The sequence below is a fragment of the Scyliorhinus torazame genome, chromosome 17 (genome assembly GCF_047496885.1).
Source record: "Scyliorhinus torazame isolate Kashiwa2021f chromosome 17, sScyTor2.1, whole genome shotgun sequence".
Lineage (NCBI taxonomy): Eukaryota > Metazoa > Chordata > Chondrichthyes > Carcharhiniformes > Scyliorhinidae > Scyliorhinus > Scyliorhinus torazame.
Window position 1 is genome coordinate 3,145,766 of NC_092723.1, and position 13,052 is coordinate 3,158,817.

Sequence of the window (13,052 nt, forward strand, 5' to 3'; positions counted from 1 at the left end):
GGAGCGGGAGGTCCGGCCGGGGTCACTGGGCTCCGGCCATGGTCACTCCGGACACTCCGGGCAATGGGCGGGGCTTCCCACCGCCAGTCTGAGGGGACGCTGCTGGTTGGCGCTGGAGCCGCCCAATGGGCGGAGAGGGTGTGGCAGGGGCGGGCGCTGGTTGGCGGCGGTGTTGCTGGGGGGCGTGGCCCGGCGGGAGGGGCGGGCGCTGGTTGGCGGCGGTGTTGCTGTGGGAGTGGCCCGGCGGGAGGGGCGGGCGCTGGTTGGCGGCGGCGTTGCTGGGGGCGTGGCCCGGCGGGAGGGGCGGGCGCTGGTTGGCGGCGGTGTTACTGGGGCGTGGCCCGGCGGGAGGGGCGGGCGCTGGTTGGCGGCGGTGTTGCTGGGGCGTGGCCCGGCGGAGGGGCGGGCGCTGGTTGGCGGCGGTGTTGCTGGGGGCGTGGCCCGGCGGGAGGGGCGGGCGCTGGTTGGCGGCGGTGTTGCTGGGGGCTGGGCCGCGGGTTGTTGTGGAGCCGGAGCGAGGGGCCGGGAGCGGCAGTGAGGATCGGGGATGTGTGCCGTGTTTGGCGGCCGGTTGCAGTGAGCGAGCAGCGGCACTTGGTGTGGGTGAGGCCGGGGCGATGACGGCAGTGGCGGCCTGGGCGCTGCTCCTGGCGGCGGCCGCGGCCCAGGGCGGATTGTCGGCCACTCAGCCCGGGGAGTCGGCGGCCTCTCCCGCCGACAGCTGCCAGCAGCGGCCCGCCTTCCAGGGCAACTTAACGGCCCAAACCCATAAGGTGAGTGAGAGCCTGCCGGCGGCCAGCCCGGGACCCCCTCCCCCCCCCCCCCCCAACCCGGGACCCCCCCCCCCCCCCCGGGACCCCCTCCCCCCCCCCCCCCCCAACCCGGGACCCCCTCCCCCCCCCCCCCCCCAACCCGGGACCCCCCCCCCCCCCCCCCCCAACCCGGGACCCCCCCCCCCCCCCCGGGACCCCCTCCCCCCCTCCCCTCCCCCCCCCCCCCAACCCGGGACCCCCCTCCTCCCCCCCCCCCCCCCCCCAACCCGGGACCCCCTCTTCCCCCCCCCCAACCGGGACCCCCTCTCCCCCCCCCCCCAACCCGGGACCCCCTCTCCCCCCCTCCCCAACCCGGGACCCCCTCCCCCCCTTTCCCCCCCAACCCGGACCCCCTCCCCCCCTTCCCCCCCCTTCCCCCCCCCCTTCCCCCCCCCCTTCCCCCCCCTTCCCCCCCCCCTTCCCCCCCCCCTTCCCCCCCCCAACCCGGGACCCCCTCCTCCCCCCCCCCCCAACCCGGGACCCCCCTCCCCCCTTCCCCCCCCCCCAACCCGGGACCCCCCACCCAACCCGGGACCCCCTCCCTCCCCCCCCCCCCAACCCGGGACCCCCCCCAAAACCCGGACACCCTCCCCCCCAAAAAAACCCGGGACCCCCTCCTCCCCCCCCCCCCAAACCGGGACCCCCTCCTCCCCCCCCCCCCCAAACCCGGGACCCCCTCCTCCCCCCCCCCCCAAACCCGGGACCCCCCTCCCCCCCAAACCCGGGACCCCCTCCCCCCCCCCCCCCAAACCCGGGACCCCCTCCCCCCCCCCAAACCCGGGACCCCCTCCCCCCCCCCCCAACCCGGGACACCCCCCCCCCCCACCCGGGACCCCCTCCTCCCCTCCCCCCCCCAAACCCGGGACCCCCTCCTCCCCTCCCCCCCCAAACCCGGGACCCCCTCCCCCCCCCCAAACCCGGGACCCCCCCCCCCAAACCCGGGACCCCCTCCTTCCCCCCCCCCCCAAACCGGGACCCCCTCCTTCCCCCCCCCCCCAAACCCGGGACCCCCTCCTTCCCCCCCCCCAAACCCGGGACCCCCTCCTCCCCTCCCCCCCCCAAACCCGGGACCCCCTCCCCCCCCCCAAACCCGGGACCCCCCCCCAACCGGGACCCCCTCCTTCCCCCCCCCCCAAACCCGGGACCCCCTCCTTCCCCCCCCCCAAACCCGGGACCCCTCCTTCCCCCCCCCCCAAACCCGGGACCCCCTCCTTCCCCCCCCCCAAACCCGGGACCCCCCTCCTTCCCCCCCCCCCAAACCCGGGACCCCCTCCTTCCCCCCCCCAAACCCGGGACCCCCTCCTCCCCCCCCCCCCCCAAACCCGGGACCCCCTCCTCTCCCCCCCCCCCAAACCCGGGACCCCCCTCCTCTCCCCCCCCCCAAACCCGGGACCCCCTCCTCTTCCCCCCCCAAACCCGGGACCCCCTCCTCTCCCCCCCCCCAAACCCGGGACCCCCTCCTCCCCCCCCCAAACCCGGGACCCCTCCTCCCCCCCCCCAAACCGGGACCCCCTCCTCCCCCCCCCAAACCCGGGACCCCCCTCCTCCCCCCCCCAAACCGGACCCCCTCCCCCCCCCCCAAACCGGACCCCTCCCCCCCCAAAAACCCGGGACCCCCCCCCCCCTCAACCCGGGACCCCCCTCCCCCCCCTCAACCCGGGACCCCCCTCCCCCCCCCTCAACCCGGGACCCCCCCTCAACCCGGGACCCCTCCCCCAACCCGGGACCCCCCCCCCCCAACCCCCGCCTCCCCCGGCCGCCTCCTGCATTCATTGCACCTCCTCTTGGGCTTGATCTTAGCCAAAAGGCCGAGTGTCAGACAAGAGACAACATTGCATGTTTGACGCTCACGCCCTGAAGCGTTGCCAGTGTAGTTTTAACAATACTGCACCGAATTTGCAAGTATGTTTACTTGTTATCTTTGCCTGAGGCAACCCCCTTTAAAAAAAAACGATCGCAATGAATGTAATTATCGAATGGGAAATCAGAATTCAAATTGCTATCTCAACTGCTGGAAAGAGCCAGTCGCTTTATTCTGAGCAGGCATTTTGGATTCTATCAAACCACTCGTTTGGGAATCAAATTTTAGCAATGGTTGAATTCAGCAGGGATGTTCTTCACGTTTCAGCTTTGTAGAAATGCTATTAAGAGCATCAACTCTCCCATGTTTAGTTTGTGATGCTGGAAATACCACTGGAGTTGTGAGATCAGGAATCAGTGGGAATTCGGAAGTTGAGCCTGTTCCTTTTTTTTAAAGCTTTGTGGAAAAGTTCAGATTTAGGACCCAAACTCCTGAAGTTACATTAAGATTCATGAAAAGTGTCACTTGAAACGTTTTGTTCTGGATGCGGTTGTTTGAAAAATGGTCGTTTAAGTTATGTCTGAATTGATTGGAACTTTGAAGAAAAGTTAACTTTTTCATGCAGAAGTAAAACTTCATTGTATATGAACAGTAGTGGAAGCTAACGAAGCAGATATCTTCCTATGGGGAACACCATCTTGGATCTAACTTCCTGAGTTACATTGCTATTTTGAGTTGATGTCTTCTGACACCTGCTTTAAATTTGTGTGGAAGGAGCAATACAGTGCCTCTGGTTGGGTTCTCATATTGAGGTAGCAAATTGCATTGCATTTATTATTCAAGTATTATTTGTCTCATTTATTTAACTGAGCTCGTAGTTGGTCACTTGAGCTATCTCTCCACGGCTGTTTGTTTGCAATCCTGTGCATTCCTCCTGACCTGAGCAAGTACTAGTCTAACCTGTTTTATCTCATTGCATTTTACTTTTTTTAAGCTTCTTATCCTTTTTCTTTAATTTGTTTTCACCTATGATAAATAGCGTGAGGTTGCTATTTGCTGTATAGCCTAGACACGTACTGAGGTAGAAAGATTTCCTCTTTGGACTGTGGGAGAAAGCTGGAGCACCCGGAGTAAACTCGTATAGACATGGGAGAATGGACAAACTCCACACTTAGTCACCCGAGGTCGGAATCAAACCCAATTCCCTGGCGCTATGAGGCACCAGTGCTACCCACTGTGCCACCGTGCCGCCCATCGTTATATCAAATATTACTGACCATTTAGGAAGGACAGGAATTGAGGAGAAGGTGGAGGGGTGGCTCTGTCAGTTAATGATGACATTAGCACAATAGAAAGGGATGACCTAAGTTCAGGAAACCAGGATATAGAAATGGTTTGGTTAGAGATGAGAAATGGTAAAGTAATGAAGTCACTTGTGGGAGTCATGTACAGACTCTCTAACAATAACCACGTGGCAGCATGGGGCATAAAGGAAGAAAAAACTGGATCTTGTTAGAAAGGCGCATTGACAATCTTGGGAGATTTTAATCTACATGTGGACTTGAAAAGTCAGATGGGCAAAGGTAGCCCAGGTGAAGAGTTCATTGAATGTTTTCAGAAGAGTTTATTAGATCAGCATATTCTAGAGCTAACCAGAGAGCAAAATACACGAGACCTGATATTGTGCAATGAGATGTGATTAATTAATGATGTCATAGTGGAGGTCCCCCTAGGTAGCAGCAACCATAATATGATTGAATTTTTAAATATTCAGTTTGATGGAGGGAGGAGTGTGTCCCACACTATGTTTTTAACTTAAACGAGGGAAATTATGAGAGCATAAAGTGAATTGGCAAATTAGGGTAAGGGATAGGTCAATAGGGATGCAGGGGCAAACATTATAAGGGGATACTTCAGAATACACAGAATAGATACGTTCTAATGAGTAAGAAAAAGCCCAAATGACAGGCTCTCACACCACCCGTGGTTAACTAGAAAGGAAATGATCAAACATAAAGAAAAAGCACGCAATATGTGAAGATGGGTGGAAGGTGAGAAGATTGGACAGAACGTAAGGGACAGCAAAGGGTGACTCAAAATTTAATAAGGAGGGAACAATTAGACTGAGAGAAAACTCGCCAGAAATATAAAAACAGGTAGTAAGAGTTTCTGTAAATATTTTTTAAATAGTCGCGTTCACAAAGTGAGCTTTGGTCCTATAGAAAGTGAGTCTGCAGAATTGATAATGGAGATTCAGGAAATAGCTGATGAATTGAACAGGTATTTTGTGTCATTTTCACTATTGAGTATACAGGTACTTTGGTTGTGCTTCAATCCAATTTTAAACTACGCATACTGGTCTTTGCATTTACTGATTACTTGGGAACCTGGAGATTTTTTTATTTGGAATTTTTTCCCCCACACTATTAAATGTAAGACCATAAGACATAGGAGCAAAATTAGGTGACTCGGCCCATCGAGTCTGCTCCGCCATTTAATCATGGCTGCTATTTTTCTCATCCCCAATCTGCTGCCTTCTACCCATAACCCTTGATCCCCTTATTAATCAAGAACCTACCTATATCTGTCTTAAACACACTCAGTGACTTGGCCTCCACAACCTTCTGCGGCAGTAAATTCCACCGGTTCACCAGCGTACCTCAGCCCAAACCCCTGAACTATTCCAGCGGCTCCACCCTTGGGGGCAATTTATCATGGCCAGTTCACCTATCCTGCACATCTTTGGACTGGGGGATGAAATCACCCAGAGGAAACCCACTCAGACCCTGGGAGAACGCGCAGACTACACACAGAGAGTGACCCAAGGCCGGAATTGAACCCAGATCCCTGGTGCTGTGACGCAGCAGCGCTAACCACTGTCACCGTGCTGCCCTTATTTGCCACTGTTATTTGCACAAGAATTGTTTCTCATTTCTTTTCCTGGTGAATATATATGGTATATGTTTTTGATTGTGGTGACCTATCTGTAATTGGGTGCACAAAACCGGGCACATTACTGGGGTCTAATTACATTGTACAAATTTAGCACAGACTCACAGAATTTACAGTGCAGTTTTCCAAGTGGATCAACACGATCTAACTCTAATTCTTTTTCTCCAGCCTGCAAATGAACTTTGTCAAAGCCTGTAAATGTCTTTCGTGTTTGAATTGTAATGAATGCCCTGTGAGATGACAGTGCCACCTGGAAAATCACAGACTGCACTTTCCCTTTTATCCCAAACAAAATATAGCAGATGCTGAAAACCTGACGCTGGGGAGTTGTGGCCCAGATATTTTAAAAACTAGAGGCACACTTTGGACATTTTGTTTTACATTGGATTGGAACTCCACTATTGAACATCACTTTTTAGATAAATGGATTGAGGGTGGAAATCTGAAGTAAATGGAAAATAATCACAAGGGGTTGTTTTGATATGGATAATGTTGCTTTAATGTGCTTCATCACATGGCGATGGGGAAATGATTTGCAATTGTGATTTTCCACACAGTCTTCTCGATGCGAACTGCATTGTTGAGTGCTGACAACGAGAGTGGGGAGCTGGTGCTTTCTTGAGGGGACGGGAAGGGTGATTTCATAGTCACCTGGACCACTCTGCTACACTACAGCAGCCATTGGCAAGACGGGGGTTAGGGGTATTGAAATGAAAATTGCTTATTGTCACAAGTAGGCTTCAAATGAAGTTACTGTGAAAAGCCCCTAGTCGCCACATTCCGGCGCCTGTTCGGGGAGGATGTTAAGGGAATCGAACCGTGTTGCTGGCCTGCCTTGGTCTGCTTTCAAAGCCAGCGCTTTAGCCCTGTGCTAAACAGCCTTGCACAGGAAGTAAAATGGGTGCAAGGGAATAACAACAATTGGACTAAAATACCCCACCCCTCAAGAGACTAAGCTTAATTCAGGGTTGGTTGAGAGCTCCCCCAGTAGCTTATGGCACATACGCTGTTGCAAAGATTGTTTATTTTTTTTTTTATTAAATATTTTATTGAAAATTTTTGGTCAACCAACACAGTACAGTGTGCATTCTTTACACAATATTATAACAACACAAATAACAATGACCTATTTTATAAACAAAAAATGAATAAATAATAAATAACAAAAATAGAAACTAGCCCTAATTGGCAACTGCCTTGTCACAAGTAACACTCTCCAAAAATATAATTTAACAGTCCAATATATAATTATCTGTAGCAACGACCTATACATACTATACAGTATATATTAACAACCCTGAGAGTCCTTCTGGTTCCTCCTCCCCAACCTCCCCCCCCCCCCCCCCCCCCCCCCCCCCCCCCCGATCCTGGGCTGCTGCTGCTGCCTTCTTTTTCCCATTCCGTCTATCTTTCTGCGAGGTATTCGACGAACGGTTGCCACCGCCTGGTGAACCCTTGAGCCGACCCCCTTAGGACGAACTTAATCCGCTCTAGCTTTATAAACCCCGCCATGTCATTTATCCAGGTCTCCACCCCCGGGGGCTTGGCTTCTTTCCACATTAGCAATATCCTGTGCCGGGCTACTAGGGACGCAAAGGCCAAAACATCGGCCTCTCTCGCCTCCTGCACTCCCGGCTCTTGTGCAACCCCAAATATAGCCAACCCCCAGCTTGGTTCGACCCGGACTCCTACTACTTTTGAAAGCACCTTTGTCACCCCCATCCAAAACCTCTGTAGTGCCGGGCATGACCAAAACATATGGGTATGATTCGCTGGGCTTCTCGAGCACCTCGCACACCTATCCTCCACCCCAAAAAATTTACTGAGCCGTGCTCCAGTCATATGTGCCCTGTGTAATACCTTAAACTGAATCAGGCTTAGCCTGGCACACGAGGACGATGAGTTTACCTTGCTTAGGGCATCTGCCCACAGCCCCTCCTCGATCTCCTCCCCCAGCTCTTCTTCCCATTTCCCTTTTAGTTCATCTACCATAGTCTCCCCTTTGTCCCTCATTTCCCTATATATATCTGACACCTTACCATCCCCCACCCATGTCTTTGAGATCACTCTGTCCTGCACCTCTTGTGTCGGGAGCTGCGGGAATTCCCTCACCTGTTGCCTCGCAAAAGCCCTCAGTTGCATATACCTGAATGCATTCCCTTGGGGCAACCCATATTTCTCGGTCAGCGCTCCCAGACTCGCGAACTTCCCATCCACAAGCAGATCTTTCAGTTGCGTTATTCCTGCTCTTTGCCACATTCCATATCCCCCATCCATTCCCCCCGGGGCAAACCTATGGTTGTTTCTTATCGGGGACCCCCCCAAGGCTCCAGTCTTTCCCCTATGCCGTCTCCACTGTCCCCAAATCTTCAGTGTAGCCACCACCACCGGGCTTGTGGTGTAGTTCCTCGGTGAGAACGGCAATGGGGCTGTCACCATAGCCTGTAGGCTAGTCCCCCTACTGGACGCCCTCTCTAATCTCTTCCACGCCGCTCCCTCCTCCTCTCCCATCCACTTACTCACCATTGAAATATTAGCGGCCCAATAATACTCACTTAGGCTCGGTAGTGCCAGCCCCCCCCTATCCCTGCTACGCTGTAAGAATCCCTTCCTCACTCTTGGGGTCTTCCCGGCCCACACAAAACCCATGATGCTCTTTTCAATCCTTTTAAAAAAAGCCTTCGTGATCACCACCGGGAGGCACTGAAACACAAAGAGGAATCTCGGGAGGACCACCATCTTAACCGCCTGCACCCTCCCTGCCATTGACAGGGATACCATATCCCATCTCTTGAAATCCTCCTCCATCTGTTCCACCAACCGCGTTAAATTTAACCGATGCAATGTGCCCCAATTCTTAGCTATCTGGATCCCCAGGTAACGAAAGTCCCTTGTTACCTTCCTCAGCGGTAGGTCCTCTATTTCTCTACTCTGCTCCCCTGGATGCACCACAAACAACTCACTTTTCCCCATGTTCAATTTATACCCTGAAAAATCCCCAAACTCCCCAAGTATCCGCATTATTTCTGGCATCCCCTCCGCCGGGTCCGCCACGTATAGTAGCAAATCGTCCGCATACAAAGATACCCGGTGCTCTTCTCCTCCTCTAAGTACTCCCCTCCACTTCTTGGAACCCCTCAACGCTATCGCCAGGGGCTCAATCGCCAGTGCAAACAATAATGGGGACAGAGGGCATCCCTGCCTTGTCCCTCTATGGAGCCGAAAATATGCCATTCGTGACCACGCTCGCCACTGGGGCCCTATACAACAGCTGCACCCATCTAACATACCCCTCTCCAAAACCAAATCTCCTCAACACCTCCCACAAATAATCCCACTCCACTCTATCAAATGCTTTCTCGGCATCCATCGCCACTACTATCTCCGTTTCTCCCTCTGGTGGGGCCATCATCATTACCCCTAACAACCTCCGTATATTCGTGTTCAGCTGTCTCCCCTTCACAAACCCAGTTTGGTCCTCGTGGACCACCCCCGGGACACATTCCTCTATTCTCATTGCCATTACCTTGGCCAGGACCTTGGCATCTACATTTAGGAGGGAAATAGGTCTATTGGACCCGCTTTTCCTTCTTTAAGAGAAGCGATATCGTTGCTTCAGACATAGTCGGGGGCAGTTGTCCCCTTTCCTTTGCCTCATTAAAGGTCCTCGTCAGTACCGGGGCGAGCAAGTCCACATATTTTCTATAGAATTCGACTGGGAATCCATCCGGTCCCGGGGCCTTTCCCGCCTGCATGCTCCTAATTCCTTTCACCACTTCTTCTACCTCGATCTGTGCTCCCAGTCCCACCCTTTCCTGCTCTTCCACCTTGGGAAATTCCAGCCGATCCAAGAAGCCCATCATTCTCTCCCTCCTATCCGGGGGTTGAGCTTCATATAATTTTTTATAAAATGTCTTGAACACTCCATTCGCTCTCTCCGCTCCCCGCTCCATCTCTCCTTCCTCATTCCTCACTCCCCCTATTTCCCTCGCTGCTCCCCTTTTCCTCAATTGGTGTGCCAGCAACCTGCTCGCCTTCTCCCCATATTCGTACTGTACACCCTGTGCCTTCCTCCATTGTGCCTCTGCAGTGCCTGTAGTCAGCAAGTCAAATTCTACATGTAGCCTTTGCCTTTCCCTGTACAGTCCCTCCTCCGGTGCTTCCGCATATTGTCTGTCCACCCTCAAAAGTTCTTGCAGCAACCGCTCCCGTTCCTTACTCTCCTGCTTCCCTTTATGTGCCCTTATTGATATCAGCTCCCCTCTAACCACCGCCTTCAACGCCTCCCAGACCACTCCCACCTGGACCTCCCCATTATCATTGAGTTCCAAGTACTTTTCAATGCACCCCCTCACCCTTAGACACACCCCCTCATCTGCCATTAGTCCCATGTCCATTCTCCAGGGTGGGCGCCCTCCTGTTTCCTCCCCTATCTCCAAGTCCACCCAGTGTGGAGCGTGATCCGAAATGGCTATAGCCGTATACTCCGTTCCCCTCACCTTCGGGATCAATGCCCTACCCAGCACAAAAAAGTCTATTCGCGAGTAGACTTTATGGACATAGGAGAAAAACGAGAACTCCTTACTCCTAGGTCTGCTAAATCTCCACGGGTCTACACCTCCCATCTGCTCCATAAAATCTTTAAGGACCTTGGCTGCTGCCGGCCTCCTTCCAGTCCTGGACTTCGACCTATCCAGCCCTGGTTCCAACACCGTATTAAAATCTCCCCCCATTATCAGCTTTCCCATCTCTAGGTCCGGAATGCGTCCTAGCATCCGCCTCATAAAATTGGCATCATCCCAGTTCGGGGCATATACGTTTACCAAAACCACCGTCTCTCCCCGTAGTTTGCCACTCACCATCACGTATCTGCCCCCGTTATCCGCCACTATAGTCTTTGCCTCGAACATTACCCGCTTCCCCACTAATATAGTCACCCCCCCGTTTTTCGCATCTAGCCCCGAATGGAACACCTGCCCCACCCATCCTTTGCGTAGCCTAACCTGGTCTATCAGTTTCAGGTGCGTTTCCTGTAACATAACCACATCTGCCTTAAGGTGTGCGAGTACCCGTGCCCTCTTTATCGGCCCGTTCAGCCCTCTCACCTTCCACGTGATCAGCCGAGTTGGGGGGCTTCCTACCCCCCCCCCTTGTCGATTAGCCATCACCTTTTTCCAGCTCCTCACCCAGTTCCCACGCAGCTGTATCTCCCCCAGGCGGTGCCCCCCCGCCCATCCTCTCCCATACCAGCTCCCCCCTCTCCCCAGCAGCAGCAACCCAGTAATTCCCCCCTCCCACCCCCCCCCCGCTAGATCCCCCGCTAGCGTAATTACTCCCCCCATGTTGCTCCCAGAAGTCAGCAAACTCTGGCTGACCTCGGCTTCCCCCCCCGTGACCTCGGCTCGCACCGTGCGACGCCCCCTCCTTCCTGCTTCTCTATTCCCGCCATGATTATCATAGCGCGGGAACCAAGCCCGCGCTTCTCCCTTGGCCCCGCCCCCAATGGCCAACGCCCCATCTCCTCCACCTCCCCTCCTCCCCCCATCACCACCTGTGGGAGAGAGAAAAGTTACCACATCGCAGGATTAGTACATAAAACCCCTCTTTGCCCCCCACATTCGCCCCACCACTTTGTTCGAACGTTCTTTTTAATAACCCGCTCATTCCAGCTTTTCTTCCACAATAAAAGTCCATGCTTCATCCGCCGTCTCAAAGTAGTGGTGCCTCCCTCGATATGTGACCCACAGTCTTGCCGGTTGCAGCATTCCAAATTTTATCTTCTTTTTATGAAGCACCGCCTTGGCCCGATTAAAGCTCGCCCTCCTTCTCGCCACCACCGCACTCCAGTCTTGATAAACGCGGATCACCGCGTTCTCCCATTTACTGCTCCGAGTTTTCTTCGCCCATCTAAGGACCATTTCTCTATCCTTAAAACGGAGGAATCTCACCACTATGGCTCTGGGAATTTCTCCTGCTCTCGGTCCTCGCGCCATCACTCGGTATGCTCCCTCCACCTCCAACGGACCCGCCGGGGCCTCCGCTCCCATTAACGAGTGCAGCATCGTGCTCACATATGCCCCGACGTCCGCTCCCTCCACACCTTCAGGAAGACCAAGAATCCTCAGGTTGTTCCTCCTTGCGTTGTTTTCCAGTGCCTCCAACCTTTCCACACATTGTTTCTGATGTGCCTCCTGCGTCTCCGTCTTCACCACCAGGCCCTGTATATCGTCCTCACTCTCGGCTGCCTTTGCCTTCACGACCCGAAGCTCCCGCTCCTGGGTCTTTTGTTCCTCCTTTAGCCCTTCGATCGCCTGTAGTATCGGGGCCAACAGCTCTTTCTTCATTTCCTTTTTTATCTCTTCCACACAGCATTTCAAGAACTCTTGTTGTTCAGGGCCCCATGTTAAACTGCCACCTTCCGACGCCATCTTGGTTTTTGCTTGCCTTCCTTGCCGCTGTTCTAAAGGATCCACTGCAATCTGGCCCCTCTCTCCTCCTTTTTCCATCCGTATCCAGGGGGGATTCCCTTCTGGTTTACCGCACAGTGTTTTTAGCCGTCAAAATTGCCGTTGGGGCTCCTATCAAGAGCCCAAAAGTCCGTTTCACAGGGAGCTGCCGAAACGTGCGACTCAGCTGGTCATCGCCGCACCCGGAAGTCCCGCAAAGATTGTTTATTAACGTCTCACCTGCATTGTACAAAATAATTAATTTTGACATTGATTGACTACATTTATCAGGATGTCTTCAATGCAGACTGAACAGTTAGTTTGTCCTCCACATCATACCTTTATTATTCCCAGTATTATAAGTTAATGAGATATGATCAACTATGCTAATGAACTGTAGGGAATTTTCTATGATCAGTGCATTATTGTGATGATGTGGAAATGCTGGCGTTGGACTGGGTGGGCACAGTAAGAAGTCTTACAACACCAGGTTAAAGCCTAGCAGGTTTGTTTCGAATCACTAGCTTTCGGAGCACAGCTCCTTCATCAGGTGAATCACTTTGAAAGCGCGTTGTTGGTGTGAAGCACAATTGTACAAGTTGATGCATTAGTACACTTGCAAAAAAAGTCGACTACAGTTTGAAAATTGTTGCCCAAGTAAACTGTCTTCCTCTACTGGGCTAGGGTTACCATAATCAGTCAGGCTTTGAAGTGTTGTGCTTTATAATTGTGCACACCCATGCAGTAAAAAAGTCTTTCAATATCTTTTCTGATTTCTTTGCCCCCTAGTATGAATTTGTGGATCTGAGTGGATCTGTAACATTGGCATGGGTTGGAGATGGAACTGGTGTAAGTATTGTGAACTTTTTATTATCATTATGATTGAATTTGATAGGTTTTAATTCTTGCAATTCTTGCATTATTTAAATACTTAAAAATAAAGGAATAATGCTTGAAAAATGTGGCCGATTATGTTAAACAATGTGAAATATGACTAATATTAACCAACTCTCCAGAAAGTCAAAAAGGAATGAAACTGGA

General features: G+C 53.4%; 1 protein-coding gene across 1 annotated transcript in view; it reads left to right on the plus strand.

Moving 5' to 3' along the window:
* The first annotated feature begins 482 nt into the window (after positions 1 to 482).
* The window catches only part of sort1a (sortilin 1a), a 90,748-nt gene continuing 78,178 nt past the window's right edge, over positions 483 to 13,052 (plus strand). The window contains exons 1-2 of the mRNA XM_072479904.1: positions 483 to 773; positions 12,801 to 12,860. Coding sequence (XP_072336005.1) covers positions 618 to 773; positions 12,801 to 12,860 — 216 coding nt within the window. The 5' untranslated portion in view covers positions 483 to 617. The remainder of the gene's footprint in view (positions 774 to 12,800; positions 12,861 to 13,052) is intronic.